General features: G+C 39.3%; 1 protein-coding gene across 1 annotated transcript; it reads left to right on the top strand.

Moving 5' to 3' along the window:
- Positions 1-1,416: 1,416 nt before the first annotated feature.
- On the top strand, positions 1,417-18,458 carry LOC144583202 (uncharacterized). Its single transcript, XM_078376628.1, has 3 exons — positions 1,417-8,885; positions 12,268-12,313; positions 13,946-18,458. Exons 1-3 carry the CDS (start codon positions 8,738-8,740, stop codon positions 14,091-14,093), a joined length of 342 nt encoding a protein of 113 aa, XP_078232754.1. The 5' UTR covers positions 1,417-8,737; the 3' UTR covers positions 14,094-18,458.
- The last annotated feature ends 511 nt before the right edge of the window (positions 18,459-18,969 follow it).

Raw genomic sequence — 18,969 nt, 5'->3', positions numbered from 1 at the left:
TAGAGAGAGAGGCTGACTTCTCTCTTTACCTTCCCACCGACTTATCTTGGTTGATGCATTGCTGCACTTAGCCATTCTTTGACCTTTCAGGCCAGTTTCTAATCTCTGCTACTCTCGTCTCTTTTGCTTTTAATCTTCCATTTATTCTTAGCTCCTGTGTCTTTTGGCTTCTTATTCAACAATGACACTAGCTTTCCAGAAACACATCTTGGCTTACCTTTGCCAAAACTTCAGTTTGTACCATCTGGAGTAATAATATAGTTACAGCTTAGTTCATAACATAATTTCTAGGGAAAGGAAGCTTGTATACAAGTGGCTTCTTAGGTGGAAAATACTGTTTCTAAATTGCCATACAAGGTTCATAGAACTCCCTGCTCATACACCGAAAGCACATGGGAAGAACTTGCAGGTATGGATTGGTGAGAATTTCACTTCTGTTTTTTTAATGAGAATTTATTAAAATTTGCATATTTCTGCATATTCATGATGAAAAGAACTAAACATGTAAAACATGAAAGGGGAAAATCCAAACAGCTTGGCCAAAATCCAGATTCTTAGTTATGCAGAAGTTTTAGAGGTACAACATTTCAAATTCAGAAATCTCTATAGGCATTATTTGTTGCACACTAAGTGGCATGACTCGGTAAGCAACAGATAATGTCTATGCAGATTTCTTAACTAGAGCCACATCTCCAAAAGTTATGTATTTTGCAGAACTCTGGAATGAGAGTTCAGCCATTGTTTTGCCCATCCAGGCCCAAGATTGAATGGAGAATTTGTAAATGTCTGGCTTTTAATCTGTACATATTGAGGTTGTTTACTCTTTTTTTCCTAAGAGGTTTCTCGTGTTTAACTCCTACGCAACAGACATCTCCGTTTTGGATGAGCTGTTCCTTTAGAACTTGGCTGGTGAAAAAGGGGAACGTTTTCACTTCATATTTGACAAACTTACAGAAATTATTTGCCCAGATCCAAAGAACGTGAAGTTTGCAAAATTTGAATGTGGGAGAAAGAAAAACTGATAGATTTCCCTTCTCCTTGAAGAGTCAAGCTTGTTAGGCTTAGCCTGCTCTTCTCAACTCAGCAAAGGCCCAGAAAATATGTGAACAGTCTCAGTCTACCAATATAGATATCTGGCTTTAACAAGTGAGGAGAAATTCAGAGCCATTTGGGATTCCATCTGGCATGAAAGAGCCCTCAGTATCTATCTATCTATCTATCTATCTATCTATCTATCTATCTATCTATCTATCTATCTATCTATCTATCTATCTATCTATCTATCTATCTATCTATCTATCTATCTATCTATCTATCTATCTATCTATCTGTCTGTCTGTCTGTCTGTCTGTCTGTCTGTCTATCTATCTATTTGATTTATATCCCGCCTATCTGGACCAATGGTCCACATGTGATGCTTTCACATGGATGCTGGAAAATGTGGCAATGACAAGGAACATCATGGTCCCATCTTAAGTGCTCACAGTGGACAAGGAGAGATGTACAAGCCTGTTTCATGTTTATAGACATGACTAGATTAATCCCACATCTCTTTGTAATGCTTCACAATGAAGTTTGGAAGCGACAGTGACCCTGAGAATATCCAACCAACATACCTAATGGCTTGGGTATTGCTGGCAGTTGTAATGCAGAAAAGTAACTTCCAACATCTCCTCCAGATAGGATGATGTCAAATTGTCTGTTACCTAATGGAAATCTACCAATATCTACATAACGGACTGTTTATAAACACTTTATTTTCAGATCCCTTTGGTGGGATTTCTGAGAAACAACCCTAATCCTTCCACAGGGTATTAAGATTTGGAATAGAACATTCTCTTTGAATTACAAAGAGGAAGAGTAAATACAAGAACCACATCACAGCGCTTACAATTTATTCAGCTTCTCTTGTTAAACTTATATCTGCACAAGAGAGCAACAAACAGCGACTCTTATCAGGCAGAAACCAGGATCACCTAAATTAAAGCTTAGTAAGTATTATCCAAAAGTCGCCATTTCAAAGCACTTTTGATACTTATCATCAAAAGCAACCAAACATAGAACAGACCTTCCAATTTGTTTATCAAGGAAATTTTACCCAAATGTCCACTGCTTCCAATAAACATTTATCCATAACGTGCCTGTGTTTAATTAACCTTTGCTCAGCTGTGAGAAAAGATAGATTTCAAAGTATTCCATTCATCGATGATGTGTTCTGGATGAGAGTGATAACCTTACCATACGAGTAAACCTGTTGGCTGCAATCCATGGCACCAAATTCTGAATGTATGTGGCTTTTGAAACCTCTCTGGTTGGCTATTTTCATCATTCCTTTGCTACATTTCCTCATTGCATGTTAACCCTGCAATAAAACCCAAGATTGAATTGTAGAAATAAAGGCAAGACAGTAGAATAAAACAATCATGCTGCAAGATGATAGGGACACACACAGATAGCAAAATTTAAGCTCAGTCCTGGCCTTAGTAACTGGAGAGAGTAAAGCTCCCATATGCCCACTGTCCGATGTAGCACCCTTATGGCCACTGGCCCTTTGTTGCTCCTGTCTATCTACTATGGATATACAGAACTCAATTTTGTTGCATTCTTGCAAACACCATCTGCATTCTCATCCCATCCTTCATATGTACCAGAATGTGGCACTCTATTTCTTCCTAAGTGGAACTCATCCCATGTTTTTGCACACAAAAATGAAACACATGTTGGCACATATGCTACTCATTGACCATTGTCAGATGATGTTAAGTCATATTCAACTTACGATGGCCTTATGAATTAATTACCTGCAAAGGGTTCTGTTATCAACAGCTGTCCTTGGATCCTACAAATTAAAAGCCATGTCTTCCTTTATTATGTCAAAACAATGCATTTTATGTGAGGTCTTCTTTTCCTACTGCTTTCCACTTTTCTTATCATTATTGACATTTCCAGTGAGTTTTGTTTTCTCATGACATGCCCAAAATAAAATACATCCAAAGTATTATTATTTCAGTTTAGTCAATGGGTCAAAATGACTGAAGCACACTTATTCATATAATAATAATAATTATACGGTTGAGCCATTCACATTTTTCAAATGACCTTCTTGGCGGATTCTCTCATATACCAGAATCACTACCTTAGACAGTATTCTGCAGGCCAGGATAGATTAAGGCAAACAAGCTGTAAGAGTAATTGAGAATGTGAAGTAAGGGAAGTCAACTACTTTCAGTGCAACTCCTTAAGGACCACTCAGTTAGGAGAGCTGGTTCTGTGCTCTAAATTAGTTTCATGTTCCCAGTGATCCATTTCCTTGAATCAGGGTGCAGTAACTCTCTCTGTGATTTGATTTGCCTTTTTACAAAATAAAGTTTAGGAGCAGAGATAAGACTCTCAAAGCAACTCCAAGGACTGGGTCATGGTTGAGCAGAAGAAAGGCTGCCTCTCCTTTCCTTGAATTCTGGATGGAGAGCCATCCACTGAAACTCTGCACTTGTCGTAATAACTTGTCCTCCCCCACTAATTCCTCTCTTGTCAGGCAAGACAGACAGGCACTTAATTATATCTGGTACTAGAGATACTAGAACTGGACCAAAAAGGTCCAGATTAGGCAGGGATCTGGTTTGGACTGAAATGCATTTCACTGTGCCTTGTGTGGATTGCCAGAAAATAGATCACACCAGATCACTCCGCTCTATTGCTTTAATAGATTTTTGGTAATAAAAACATAAGATTGCAAAGGTGGGAAAACATAAGAAGAAATGAAATAACAATTACTCATAAATTGAGGGGAGGACTGTGCAATAAAAGCTTGATCTGGAAGTACTCTGACTGATAAACCTAGATATGTGTCATGTGAGAAGCAGCCATGTAGCAGCACCTGTTTTGGGGAGAACAGTTTGATTGGCTCACCCATGGTTTACTAGGAGCAACATCTGCTGTTTCCCTTTCCTGATCATTACTAGGGTAATGGGGCCAGGCTTAGACTATGGGAGGGTCATGGGCCTTCCAGATCTTGTTGGATTCTAGTATCCAACAGCTCTGGAGAGAATGAGGCAATACTCAGGGATGATGACAATTTTAGTTCAAAAATATCTGGAAGACACAACTCTCTCATTTCTGGACTATGGTTTTTCAGATTTGAAAATGTTACAGTCAGTTTTCTGCCCTCCTATAGTTTCTAGACAAACAGCCTGTGGGGTCTTAAACAAGCCAAAATTGTGCCCCAGGATTTTCTTTGCTAACACCAGGAATTCTAGTGTAGATTTAGTTTTCATTCAGGGAACTGGCATGGCAGCTTTTGGAGCAGAAAGATGCTTTATGGGATAAAACATTTCCTACTCTGAACAGTAATTCATGCCTGCTAGTGACCATTGTCACCACATTGTTATCTGTAAAATGCCCCTGCACAAGTCTTGCTAGAACAGACATGTAGCACAAGATTATGGACGCCTTCTCAGAAGAAAACCCCATGGTGTTCTAATGGGCTTACACTCAGGTGCTGGTTCTCATATCTGCTGTGTTGGCAAGTGTCAAGGGATCCTGATGAAACAAAACACTCAAGCAACCAGCTTTCTTTTTTCCCCCTAAGACCTCCAGGAGAAGTTTTATGATCTTCTGTATATCTTTGATGCTGCTGGTAGGTATGTAGCTTTCTATTGTCAGAACAAGGAGAGAGTTTTCAAGTCTGTCTTCCGCTGAATGCATCTGCAGGAAGCCTATTCTATCATGGTTAAGATATAATGATCAAAAATCTCCAGGAGACAAAGTATTACATTTCCCCTCTTCTTTATGTTTCCGTCACCAACCACCTCCATTTCATTCTCTTCCTTTTTAAGGAAATGCTTTGTTTGTTTTGTTCTTTTCTCCATTTTGATACTTCAACAAGTTTAATTGTAACACAGCCAAGGGCAGTGACTTGACAAATAGTCCTGCTGGTTTTTATTATTAATAATAATGCATAGAAACAAGTTCGCATATCTCTGTGTTTGCTGCTTTCTTCCATTGTTTAAAGATGTCCATTTTACTTTGTGCTACATCTGAAATTCTCTCTGTTCCATTTAAAGAAAAAAAAATGTGATTTTGGGTACAGGTCTTATTGTCATAATCAGATCAGAGATGAGGCCATCCCTCTGGGCCAGCCAAATGTGTGAGGTACAATTATTTCCAGCATGAAGAGGATTTTTTTTTTACCTGCCTACCTTGTAGCTATTAAAGAAGTTCCTAAAAAGAAAGATCTTCCAAACTGTAATGATCACAGGACTAAAGTAGATGACAGCCTGATTTCCATTTAGAAGTAGTGCTCCCTCAAGTGGTAAAAAAAGTGTGATTCTGAAAGCTCACAAAAGACAACTTTTATTTGAATTATTATTGAAATGTGAAGAACAGTTTCTTTGGCATGTCCAATTGCATAGCCAGATGTGCTAAAGGTGATTATACTGCTGGCAAGGAAATATTTTAAGATTGCCATGAGGGGACATTTTAGTCTGCAAATGTAGCTGCATACACAAGGATTGAAAGGTAAACTTTTAAGGATCATCCAAAGCCTTCTGCCCAGATGAACAAGATTCTCCATCTCACTTTCTCTTACATAAAAAGGACAAGGAGCAGGCACACATCGTTTAGTCATTTAGTCGTGTCCGACTCTTCGTGACCCCATGGACCAGAGCACGCCAGGCCCTCCTATCTTCCACTGCCTCCCGGAGTTTGGTCAGATTCATGTTGGTTGCTTCACAGACACTGTCCATCCATCTCATCCTCTGTCGTCCCCTTCTCCTCTTGCCGTCACACTTTCCTAACATCAAGGTCTTTTCCAAGGAGTCTTCTCCTTGGAAATCACAAACAGCAATATGCAAATGGGAAAAACAATTTACATTACGTGTAAATTGTAACAGACAAAGAATCTTGGAGCTTTGGTGGGTAAAGGAAAGAACACACAGTGAGCTCATTAGTATAAAGAATGACCTCTTTCAGCATGGGTGGAAGAAGAGTATTCCTTTTGCAGCTTCTGAAGTGTGAGCATAATTCTATGGCTTAATAAACAAAACAAAAAAAGTAGTTCATAGCTTGACCCAAAAGGAGGAGCCTTAGGAATGAAAACATCCATCTCAATCTGATGGCTCAGAGTGCACATACACATCTGTGAAAGATTCTGCCTATCTCCACCAGCTCAAAATGTCCCCTTTTGAATGCATAAGACCTCATGAATTGTATTGTAATTTCATCTTGATCAGGCTATTTATAATAATCATCGCCATCATCATCTTAGAACTGCAGAGCTGGAAGGGTCCCCTATGGATCTTCGAGTCCTGCCCTATCAAGGAGGTACAGTGGGGAATCAAACTCCCAGCCTCTAGCTGTGCAGCCAGACACCTTAAACCACTGAGCTATCCAGCAGTTATCTACCATCATTTAAAACAAGTGTTTTATGGATTTAACTACACAGTATAATACATCATCATAATAGGACTAAATATAGTGTGTGTAGTTTTCTGTTATGAATTTAGCAATGGGTTACATACAGTATCTACTTAAGCAAATACAGTGGTGCCTTGCAAGACAAATGTAATTTGTTCCATGATTAATGTTGTCTTTCGAAAAATTTGTCTTGCGAAATGCGTTTTCCCATAGGAATGCATTGAAATGTAATTAATGTGTTCCTATGGGCAAAAAATTCAGAACAAAGTCAAATTTGGTTTAATAAGGGTTTATTAAATGCTCTTTAAAGCCATACATATTGTGCAGATGATTTCAAAAATTTCAATTAAAAAACTTTACCTTTTTAGGCATCATAGAAAAACATTTAAAAGTCAGCAAACATGAGGCAGGAACATTTGTCTTGCGAGTCATAAACCCCCATTGCCAAAACCATTTGTCCTGCGAGTTTTTTGTCCTGCGAGGCATTTGTCTTGTGAGCCACCACTGTATTTGCTGTACCAGGCTGTGCTGCAAATTCTTTTTGGAGGTCGGAAGGTGCTCTTCCTTCAGTGTCTACACAGGGCTGGCTCAGGACATTTAATTTTTGGCTATGGCTGAATTTACTCGTAGGTCCTTCATGTCTGCTTTCTCTTGTTATGCTGGTCTCATATGAGAGCAAATGGATGAAAGATATTGTGTCTAAAATGCATTCTTATGGACTGTCATCTCATCACCTACTGACCATTCATTATGGCAAGGCAAGAAATTTACTAAAGCAGCACCTGTATGATATTGGACTTCAAAATAATTTACCTGCCACCAAAAAATCATGTCCTTGGTATGACTGCTTTTTAACAAATTGCCCAAAGACAGTATCTGCAAGTGCTAACAGTTCCTAAATACAGAAGGGCCTTTCCATGTGCATGACTTAATGTCAGACAGTACTTTCAATACTACTGTCATTTTAGAAGGATTCCATTACAAAATTGTATACGGAGACAGCATTAAAATGCCTACCCATGTGTTACTGTTTTGTTGTTTTTGCAGAGATCATAGAATCATAGAACAGTGAAGCTGGAAGGGGCCTACGAGGCCATCAAGTCCAACCCCCTGCTCGATGCAGGAATACAAATCAAAGGATATCCGCAAGGCAGTTCTCTAAGTTTCTCTTGAATGACTCCAGTGTTGGAGCACTCACCACTTTTCGAGGTATTTGGTTCCACTGTTGTACTGCTCTAACAGGAAGTTTTTCCTGATACTCAACCTTCCTATAACCTGAGCCCTTGAGATGTGCACAACGAGTTAATTTATCCTTTATTAGATAACAAGCTGGTCCACTCATCAGAGTTTTAGGTATCTTTTCTTCTTGTAGACCAAGATAAACAGGTGTTGTTACAGTCTGCAAAAAATGTATCAGCAGCAATTAAAATTAGGTTAAGTAGGATTTTCAAATTGTAATTATTTGGAGACTTTAATGTTTAATTTTTTTGAGTATGTGTATATCGTATTTGATGATTCTGTATTTATCCTCTTGATTTTAGTATGTTGGTTTTATATCCCAGTAATTCTTATGTTCTACATGTAAATGCAGAAGGCTAGTGCAAATAAAGACTGCTACTACTATAATATATACTTGCTATGATTCACATGAATATAAAGGATGTAATCTTTCTAACAGGTGGATTGCTTAAATATCACTGAGATTAAGTGATTGTAAGTTAATTTAAAGCACATGACTACAGCGAATGGCTTCAGTAAGCAATATGTTTTACATATATTGTGTATCTGCTATCTATATGACAGATACACTGCCTGTATCAATATTCTTGGTAACAATCATTTTTCTTATTAAATACATATCTAATACTGAGTACATGACAATGAAGTATCAAAACAAATGTATAAAGTCTCCAACACTGAAAGAAGACAGCTACATAGCTTGGTCTTATTTTCAATGTATTTCGTCATTTATCGACACAACATGACCTTTGGTCTGAACTTTCCTGTTTGATTGATGAGTCACTCCTGGCAGGGAGTATGCCCCGAGAATTCTTCAGTGGCTCCAGCCAATTCTAGCTGGCAAGGCTTCATGAGCAACATCTAATAAACATTGTCTTCCAAACCTGCTACTAGTAAAATACCAGCTGTCAGAATCTCATTGCATATGTTATACCTGCAGGAGGAGGATGGGGAAAAATCGTCAATGTTATAGCTAGACTAATTTTCTAAAAAATTAAACATTTAAAAAAAAATCTTCCTGTGTATTGTGTAAGGACAAACCAAATGATGATCAACATCTTATGCATCAATTGTCAAATTCCCAATGTGTGTCTTTATAGGATCTGCTCTGCAGGACCATATGGGGCCATTTGAAGGGCAGAGGCAGAATAAATTATTCATCCTTGACAATGGCTATGTGGGAAATCCTGTCTGCAATGTGGACCCTTGGAACAACAGATTCTTTGGTATTGGTAAGGTTGGCTTTCCTTCCCACTAGCTGTTTTTGGGAGATGCAAGTTTTATTTCTCCAATATGCACGTCAATAGTGCCATCTCTGTTAATATGGGGTGGGAGATGACTTCCAGAAAAGATGTTTAGGTTCTGGTAATGATTCATACCTTTTTTTTCTTAGCAGCTGATCTGTTTGTAATTTTCAAGTAGCCCCTCCCTCATATCTGAAGACAGAAAGTAGGAAATAGTATATCACAGAGATGCAAAAACTGTCTGTATTGCACTATTGTAAAACTGTCATAGCTCTCTCTCCAAAGTGTGGATAGATGGCAGCGTGGGTGGTATTTCCTGTGCCTTCCTTAGACAAATAAAATAAAATGCCGTGGTTGTTCTGGCTGGTTGGGTAACACAGTGGTGGTGATAAGGAAAACGTCTTTCCTTTGACCAAGTCTGAATTAGGGCAGCTGGATATTATCTGTGATCCAGAGGGAGTCATTGTGCCTGAGTTTCATTTGTAGTTATTGAAGGCAGGAGGTTTGCAAAATGTAATGAGATGGCTTAGAGAGAGGTTTTCAGCTGTAAGCTGAAGAACTCCAGGAAACAACTGACTGTGTGATTTGGATGGGCAGGGGAGAGAACAACTTTGATATAGTTGTAAAGTCAACAGCACTGTGTAGGGGGGGGGGGAAGAGAGACTAATTATTTTTTTAAATAAACATGGATATTTATTTTGCCATCATGTTTAAAACAGGCAAGACTGACTCTATGATTAGGCAGAGTGAACTAGCTCGTTCAGGCAGCTGGTTTGGGATCATAAAAAGGCAGCAGATGTTATTTAACTTTACGTTAATAAAAAAATTACCAGAGAGGGGATTTTCTGTCTAATGTCCCAAAATAGAATATTTTGTTAGTATTCACCTTGACTAGGATGGGTGTCATTGACATCTGCTGGTTTTTCAAGCATCCAGATGTCTTGGACAAGCCCTGAATACAACCAGCAAAAAGCAAGAACACAAGCAACACTACAACTAAATCACTACACAAGTGAAATGTCGGCTCCGTCAGCACTTATTGCTGAGTGGAGCATCTTTGCCCTCTGCTTGGGATAGCACGAGATGCGCCATTCTCGTAGTTACCTGGGGGAGGGGCACATTCTTAAAAGGATGCTCCCCCACATGCTCGGCCTCTTTTGAGGCTTGCTTCCCAGCCACCTGCCTGATATCCAGTGTGAGTCTGACTGGTCATCCTGTTGGGGGCTGGATAGGAATTTTTGACCCACTACTTAATTGGCTGAAGTACTCGCGGGGATCTTTCACCTATCTCACACTGGCATGTGGTTAGTATAGTTCCATTGCTATTTAATTGTTTTAACGTTTGGTAGTGTGAAAGGAAACTGAATCGGTGAGTGCCTATGAAGTTCAATCAGTGCATAGTAGGTCTAAACTTTCGGCGCTGTGGATCATGAAGTTACATTGCTGGGAGGAAAGACCTGCTGGGGGGAAAGACCTTCCTGGGCTGAGGGCCGTCAAAGGCTGGGGGCTTGCATGCCGGGGGGGTTGATATTTGGAGATGTCCTGCTTTACAATTGCCCCACATTATGATGGATCCGCTTTACGACAATCTTTTTGCGATCGCTATTGCGACCACAAAATGATGGTCTAAATGGGGGAATTTCGCTTTGCGATGATCAGTTCCCTGCTTCAGGAACTGATTCGTCGCAAAATGATTTTTTAAAAACAGCTGATCGGCGATTTTATAATGGCCACTGGGTAATTAAAATGGCTCCCCACTATTTAGGGACGGATTCCTCGCTATACAGGCAGCAAAAATGGCCACCGTATGGAGGATCTTCGCTGGACAGTGAGTTTTTACCCCATTGGAATGCATTGAACAGGTTTCAATGCGTTTCAATGGGGTTTTTATTTTCACTTTACGATGTTTTCGCTTAATGGCGATTTTCCTGGAATGGTTTATTGTTGTTAAGCGATTGCCACAATCACCCATCTCCTGAAAAGGACAAAAGCTGATCCCACAGCTATAAATTCTAAACTATTCAAACAAACTGCACCACAGAACAGAGTTCTGACTCCTGTCCTTTGAAGATGCCAGCCACAGAAACTGGCGAAACATTAGGAAGAACAATCTCCAGAACATGGCCAAAGAGCCTGAAAAACCCACAACAACCAAAATATAGTTTGCCAAAACAACTCTACTGTCCCTTCAAATATCTTTTGGTGGAAGTTTTCTAAGTTGGGAGGGTCCACTGCGCTCAAAACAACATAATTTAGTTCAGAAATCTTTTAAACTCACAGTGACATGTCTGCAGGACATTTAAAAAATTAAATTGCACATTTCTGTTATGACTCAGATGCTGTGACTGAACAGCTTGGTCGATGAAAGTATTCTCGGAAATACAGTATCTGGTCAAGTGTTAAGGGATGGTTTCCAGTCATAGTCATAGAAAAGGAACGTTAAGTCCTTGCCTGGCTCATTCTCACATGTGAAGCCAAGAAATTAGAAGATTCTTATCCTTGGCCCAAAAGACGATGTTCAGCAAGAAAGCACCATGAGATGCTATTTGCACAAATTCACAGAAGCTGCTGCTTTGTTCCATTGCTCAGAGAGGGTTTTTTAATATATATATATATATATATAGTTATGTTCAGACAGCCATTTTCTGTTTGCTTTTTGTGTGCATACTTTGTTTCTCAAAGGGAACTGACAGTAACTTTGTGCAGAAACAGTCTGAATTAATTACAGAGGCCTTGATGTTTTTCTCTGGCTGGAGGCAAGGAATCTCATTAGCACTAAAATTCCTCACCAGTGTATTGATCTGAGTGAAAAAAGTATAAACTGATGAGAACAATGAATTTCCCGGTATTCTTTACATCTCTGTCATGGTTGAGGAATGTAGAACAGGTATGTGGCCAGTGGTTTGTATGCTCAAGCTCTCCTATTCTTAGATGAGAGACTGATTGGCTTCATCTCAGAGATGATTTTTGCCACCTTACAAGAGGGAGTTTTCTTAGTTGTTTTGGAGTAGACAAGTGGGACTACTCCTGAAGAAAATCTCTCTGGACAATGGATTTTTATCAGCCAGTTGCTAGTATCTCTCATTTGGACAATAGAAGATGTGTAGCTTCAGGGTTTCCTGCATGAACAAATTTCCCAGATCCATTGCAATCTGCTTGGATGTCCAATTTTGATGAATACGTATGCTACCTTATCTACCCTAATGGACAACATATGTTAGGGAGAAATGGAAGTGAACTATTGATTCTATTGATTCTGCTGGATTCCTCAGCAGCTTCTGACCCTCAGGAAACAAGGTATTCTTTTAAACTGATTGTGCAAATTTGGTAACACTTCTTCAATTTCTCTTCTCTTAATTTCCATAAACAGATTACACCATTCTGAATGGCTTCATAGTGTCTGCTTTCCATCAATGGTAGGTTTATTTCCCTATTTTCCATTCCCTCCCCCATTCCCCTCTATGGCTATTGTCATCATTCTCTCGCATATTCAATTGCTTCAGTCCTGAGAACTACATTACTCCCCTACTCCGGAATAAAGACATGAGACAAATATGTGGAATAAACATGGTCCACACTTTATTTAAATAATCATTAATTCCTTTGATAAAAAGGGAGTCCTGCAGTAGTGTGGAATCAAGTTCTGCAGAGGGGTCTCAATGGCCCTAACCAAGATAATGGGCGAGTTCCGAGCCCCAAGTTCCCGTGGTTATGAAGACAGCGAGAACCTGGACCTCAAGCCCCCTCCTCATTGCTGACTGTTGGTCCGGGAGTGGCCCCAGCGCATCTTCCCCCCGAAGCAATGTAACTGCATGATCCGCAGCGCTGGGAGATCAGATATGCCATGTGTTACCTATGTTTGCTATGGGACCCACTGTAACCTGTTCTATCCACACTACCCACCACAGCATAGGGACTAGCAAAGCTAAGTCCCATGCCTGCCATCGAGCCTCTCGAGCTCCAACAACAGGCCCCCTCCTTAATGCCCTCCAAGCTCATGTTTGATAGGTGCACGGCATCGTGCCTAAACAGCTCAGGCCTATTCACATGGATCTCTTCGTGACCAATCACCAATCCAAGGCCATTACATACCTCTCTGCAAACCTTGCAGTTTATTTATTTATTTATTTAATTTATACCCCGCCTATCTGGCCCACCGGACCACTCTAGGCGGCTTCCACATATAAAATCAAATAAACATAGACAAATACATAATAATTAAACAAGGACAGCAGTAAAAATAAAAAGGAAAAGTAAGAAAAAATCAAGAGTTGGCTGGAGGGAAGGCCTGAATAAACAGCCATGTTTTTATTTATTTGATTTGATTTTTACCCCGCCCCTCTAGACCAGCGCGGGGGCCGCGCGAATCGCTGGAGGGAGATTGTTCCAGAGGCGAGGAGCCACCGCCGAGAAGGCCCGGTTTCGTGTCTTCTCCTTCTGGGCCTCTCTCAGCGTCAGGCTCCTCAGCTTCACCTCCTGACTCACGCAGGTGATCCGGGTAGACCTTGGTGAGAGGAGGCGTTCCGCCAAAGGACCTCTCCGAGCCATGTAAACCCACAATGCCTGATGCTCATCACGCCATACCCTACGGGGGCTGAGTGTCAACCAAATAATATGCAGATCGGGATATGTCACCCTCAGCCATATCAATTAAGGCAATTCCCAAGCACCGCCCCACACACACTTATAAAAGCCAACAATTAATTCTATAGTAGTGCACCCTTTTAGAAGTTACCCAATATCAATTGTAAAGCACAATTCAACTTGATTAATTAAAATGAATGGCTTAAGTCAATTAATATGTATCAGAAATTATTTATTATTAATCAGTTCTTTCCTCTTATTTTTAAATTATTTCTATACATGTATGTATTTAAATTATTTCTATGTATGTATGTATATATAATGAAACAAAAAGCCACATCCCTGCTAATCGGGGTGGGGTGGGGTGGGGTTAGCAGCCGCTCAATGTTGCTGGCTAAAGCCGATTACTCTGTTTGTTCTATTAATAATAAAATTTAAATTTATACTATTTTATTCCCCTTTAGGAAACACCTATTCAGTACAGTCCAGGCGGACCCGGAGCACAAACAATTAACTAATGTGCAGTGTGCAACAAACCGCTGCCAGCTCGGCTTGGCAGCCCCCCACATGCCACTTCGTATCGTGAGCCTTGTATCAAAAGAGATCCAATAAATTAACTTTAAAGAAAGACAAATTGTGCACTCCAAATCCTGCATCAGGAGACTGTGTACAGAAACCAAAACGCTGGAGGGGTGCCAATGCAACCCCCATACTCCAAATCAAGCCTTACAGCAAAACAGCCAACTGATACAGTTTGAATTAGGCCAAACTGTGAGCTCTTTCATCCTCCGTGCAAGAAGAGAAGAGGACCAGGAGTGGGAGGAGCCTCCCTTAAGTAACCCACTCCTCCCCACCCTTCCTAAGATGATCTCATGAGATAAGCATGTCTCATGCTAGCTAGGGAGGAGGATAATGGCTTCCTGTGCTGGTGAAGGAGGCTCGCCAGTGGAATGAACATTTGCATTAAAGCCATAACACAGGTTTCTTGGATTTCTTCACACTTTCTGCATAGGGTCAATCAAACATGTCTGGATGTGGCTGTAGAATTCACTTAGATGTCAGCACAATTTACAAGACAGCCATTTTGCTAAGAATCTGGAAATGCCAAGTGTGTTGCAACATTTTTTTTTACTAAAATGATTTTCGTTCCCTCACAATAAGTCAGATGTCAAAAAATTACTTTCTGGTTTACTTTGAGTAAAATATAGAGGCAATTCAAGTGGCTTCCTTTCAATGAGCTCTTTCTTAGTTTCTCCACAAACCAGGAACCACATCAGGGTGCTTATGGTGAAGGATGGGAATACCTCAGTTTCTTCATCTTTTGCATATTTTGCCACTGTACATCTAAAACCAATTGAAACCAAATTCTTCATATGCACTGACATATTATTTAACATGTACAGGCACCCCCACTTGTAAGTTCTTGACTGTCATATACCTCTTAAAGATGTGGTACTTATGAGAAAAAAATATAGGAGCAGAAAACCTACTTTCACTCTATGAATACTGAATGCAAAGGGACTGAAAGCCATATTTTAAAGAGATAAGCATTCAAGTCCTGAGTTTTGCTGGGTGAATATCTCAGTTTTGGTTTCTATTTTGAGGGGGGGGGTTCTTTAAAATTCTCAAATTCTTTCATTCTACATATGAAGACATTTATAAATTTTGGTACTTTTTAATGAAAAATTAATTATAATTGATTTCCCACCCATCCCTAATGAGATTGTGATACAATTAGATTAAAGTTTTAAAGATCTACAATTTTGGGTTAAAGTGTCCAAAATACCTCAGGCAGCATGGACAGTCACTATGCTACATGGAGAGTTTGGGGAGTTGTCGTTCAAAACGACAAATCTTCACAGCTCTAATGCACACTTGTCATTGATCCCTGGTAGCCTTCTGTTTCCAGTTCCAAAGAGGCATAGCTTTGGGCACCTTTCCAAAAAAAACCTAAAGTGGAATAATAGATTCTTCATTTGAGTGGTGCTTTTCTTTTAAACAGGGGACAGACTGACATACCTCTTTGATTTTCTTATTGTTTCTCATGAAGAGTCCTGTGCTCTAGCAAGCCACAGTTCATTTTAGTATTTTCAAAAGTGACCAAGCCCTGTTTTCTTTTCTTTTTTTCCCAGCCCATCTGTTAGAGGTTGTTTTTCTGCTGTGCCTTTGAGAGAGAGAGAGAGAGAGAGAGAGAGGGGGGGGGGGCAGGAGCACACAAAACAAAAAGATTTTGATTCCTAAATCCCTGTTGTATACACAGCTTTTATTATAGCAGACAGCCCAGCAAGATACCTCAGTGTGTATCACCCCTCTGATGGGTCTGAACTCAGCAGCCTTATCCTCTCTTGATCCAAACAGAGTATCAGTTCCCTCTTCCCAGCTTCTTCTGTAGCACACACTTAGGTAAACCTATCATCATGTTACCATAAATCTCGTTCCACAGAAACAGCAGGGATTTGCACAGCTTCTGAATGCAGTAAAGTTCTCTGTGTGAGGGCTGTGAACCACCTCCCCTTCCTGCTGCCTCTGATGCTTGCATTTGGACTCTAAATTAAACCTTTCATATGTCAGCGTCACCTACAAAATTGGAAAATCTGCAAAGTTGTTGTGCGGTGACTTCTTTATTATCTCTGAGTAATGCAAACACATTTCAAAGCAAGAGAAGCAAGGCAGTCAGAAAAAAATGCTGTTCCTATTAGAAACTCCTACGCAAATGTTGTCGTTTTCCCTCATAGTATGAAATTAGATTGTTGGCTGAAGAACAGTCAGTCTGTTACCCTCATTTCTGTAATCATTCTTTTCCATGCAGTGCTCATGTAAGAACCCTTTCATATCAAACACACTGTTTTAGAGTGACATTTGATCTTATCTCCAAGGCAGAGGAGTACAGTATATGCCTCCTCAGTATCATGAGAACATCATAAAGTGGAATGTGGATATTCAGTGAGGTAGATACTATATACACTAAGGATGGATGGATATCCATAAATTCTGTCATTCTTGACAATGAAGGGCATTTTGACATGTCAAGAGGCCCTGTCAAAAAAGATGAGGAAGTTCTGCAATCAATCAATCAATCAATCAAATTCATGAGAGTGAAAAAACTAATACGTTTTTGTCCAAAACAGCATTCACTTTCAACTGTGCAAAACTTTTATTTTGTTCAGAAACCAACCCCTGCTTTTTGAACAAAATTCAAAGTTCTTTGCAAATAAACTTTCTACATGACACTTGTGTATGTGTGCAATGCAAAATACTGTTACAAAATGTTACAAAATGAACAGTTCAATTAGTAGTATTTATTCATTTATTCATTTATTTGTTCATTCATTCATTCATTCATTCATTCATTCATTCATTCATTCATTCATTCATTCATTCATTCATTTAATCCATTTGACTTGTATGCCACCTGCACTCTGCAAGAGTCTCTGGGCAGCTTCCAACATCTATTTAAAACAATTCAATCAAAACAGACACACTAAAAAAAGTAGGAAAACATGTTCCTTCCCTGCCTTGAAGTGATGTCACTTCACAGTAAAGCATTGTTGGAGTGATTGTTGAATAAAGCAGTGATTTCTTGGGAGGGGATCACAAATTTTGGTCTCTACGATTCTCTCTAGCAAGAGAGAGCTGCACATGGTAAAAGTCTGTGTTTTAGTAGCATGTGTCCTAGTGCTGGCTAAAACAGAAGTTTACATGTCAACATGTTGCCAGATATATCAAACTACTTCTCATGTTATGTACAGTCAGGAATACCATGCTACAAAACACTGAGACCAACCAGATCTTAGTAATATTATTTTTTACTACTGTTCCCAGAATCCTCAAGTCAGCATGGCCACTTGCCATGTTGGATGATGGATGCTCTGAGAGATGTAGTAAAAAAACACTAATGTTTCCAAGATCTGAGACCAATACTCTTCTCCATAATTCTTACCTACATCAACCCTTTTCTGTCAGTTATTCCAGTTTACCAAGGAAGGAATCTAAAAGCAACTTTTTGTTCACCTGACATTTTCTCTTCGTTTACTCTTTTTTTCCCTACCCACCATCCTAAGAGATTTAGAAGTCATGCAGAGCTCAGTAATAGACTAGTGCTAGCCCTTTTGGCATATGCTTTAAGAGAGAGAGAGAGAAAAGTAGTCTGCTTTGACTTTTTCAATCTATGCCTTTCTTATTCCAGAACAGTTGCAAAAATACCTGAATAATTGTGGGAAAGAGAATGTAATGTGAAGACTCACATATTCTGGGCAATCACACTGATGGTACCATGCAGAGACGGAAGCAAGACAACTAGAATGAAGAACTGAGCACAGCTGGGGATGTGTAACCGTCTGGATATTTATAGATTGTAGAACCAACATAGCCAGTAGTGAAGAATGAAGAACAAAGTTGGGAATGGAAATAACACTTTTAAAATCCCTTGGTCTTGGCATTATGAGACACCTTAATGAGGAATTTTAAAGCCCAGCAAGAATCCTGTCTTCTAGATGACAGTGGAAAAAAGCAGTTAAAAGCTCTTCCCTTCAGGTGTCTGTAACATGCAAAAAATGTTTCTACCAACTTTGAAAGGTAAAGCAGATACATGTGCAACAAACACAGAAGGATTAGTTGAGTATTAAGAAAGACACAAACAACCCATCCAGTGTTTCAAATCTTAAAGTAAAGCAAAAAAAAAAATTCATACTTTGACAATTCACATGATTGGGGCAGTTCACATAATTGGGACAATTCACACAGTTTCATGAATTGTGAGATTTTTATGGAGAAAATTGACCATTTTTGCACATAATAGGCAATTTTCTCAAAATATCATTTTTGCTAACATGAAAATTTTACCAAGAATACCAGAAAATAGTTCACCATCCTAGTCAGTGAAGAAAACAATGGCACATTTCTGTGCAAATATGAGATTTACATCCATAGGTCCAATTCAGCAAAGCTGGAAAATCATATCTTCCCCATTCATGATTTTTTTAAAAAAAATAAAAATAAAAAATAAAGAATACCCAGAATCTTTTTCTTTGCTAAAGCAGGTATGTCAAGAAATGTCATAAAGAACAAACAATATGGTTATATATGTGTAAATTATCCTTCCAGCAAATGTCCTGAGCTGCTTTCTCAAAGAGGGATCCATATAGTAGCAGACAGAAGGATATAATGTCTAAAAGAAGAGCATTTGCAAAGGAGATGAAGAGTTGGCAATACAATATTTCATAATGTTATCAGTTTTCATATGGAAAACTTCATATGGAGGTAAACAAAACCCAAGAGGACTTATTTCCAGGAGGTTTACGCATTTGTGGAATTTAGTTGATTTATTTGTTATCAGAGTATAAGATACCAGAAACCAGCTACAGCCAAAGGAAACTGAAGGAGTATAGCTAAAAATCCCAGCTTTCCTTTGTATGCAAGAAATCATTCTACAACTAGCTTAAGGTACAAAAAGAAAAAAAATCTTTTCTTACAGTTGATCTTGAGTTAC

The sequence above is a fragment of the Pogona vitticeps genome, chromosome 5, assembly GCF_051106095.1.
Source record: "Pogona vitticeps strain Pit_001003342236 chromosome 5, PviZW2.1, whole genome shotgun sequence".
Taxonomy (NCBI): domain Eukaryota; kingdom Metazoa; phylum Chordata; class Lepidosauria; order Squamata; family Agamidae; genus Pogona; species Pogona vitticeps.
The sequence above is the reverse complement of the archived record's forward strand: the minus strand, read 5'-3'. Positions and strand labels throughout refer to the sequence as shown.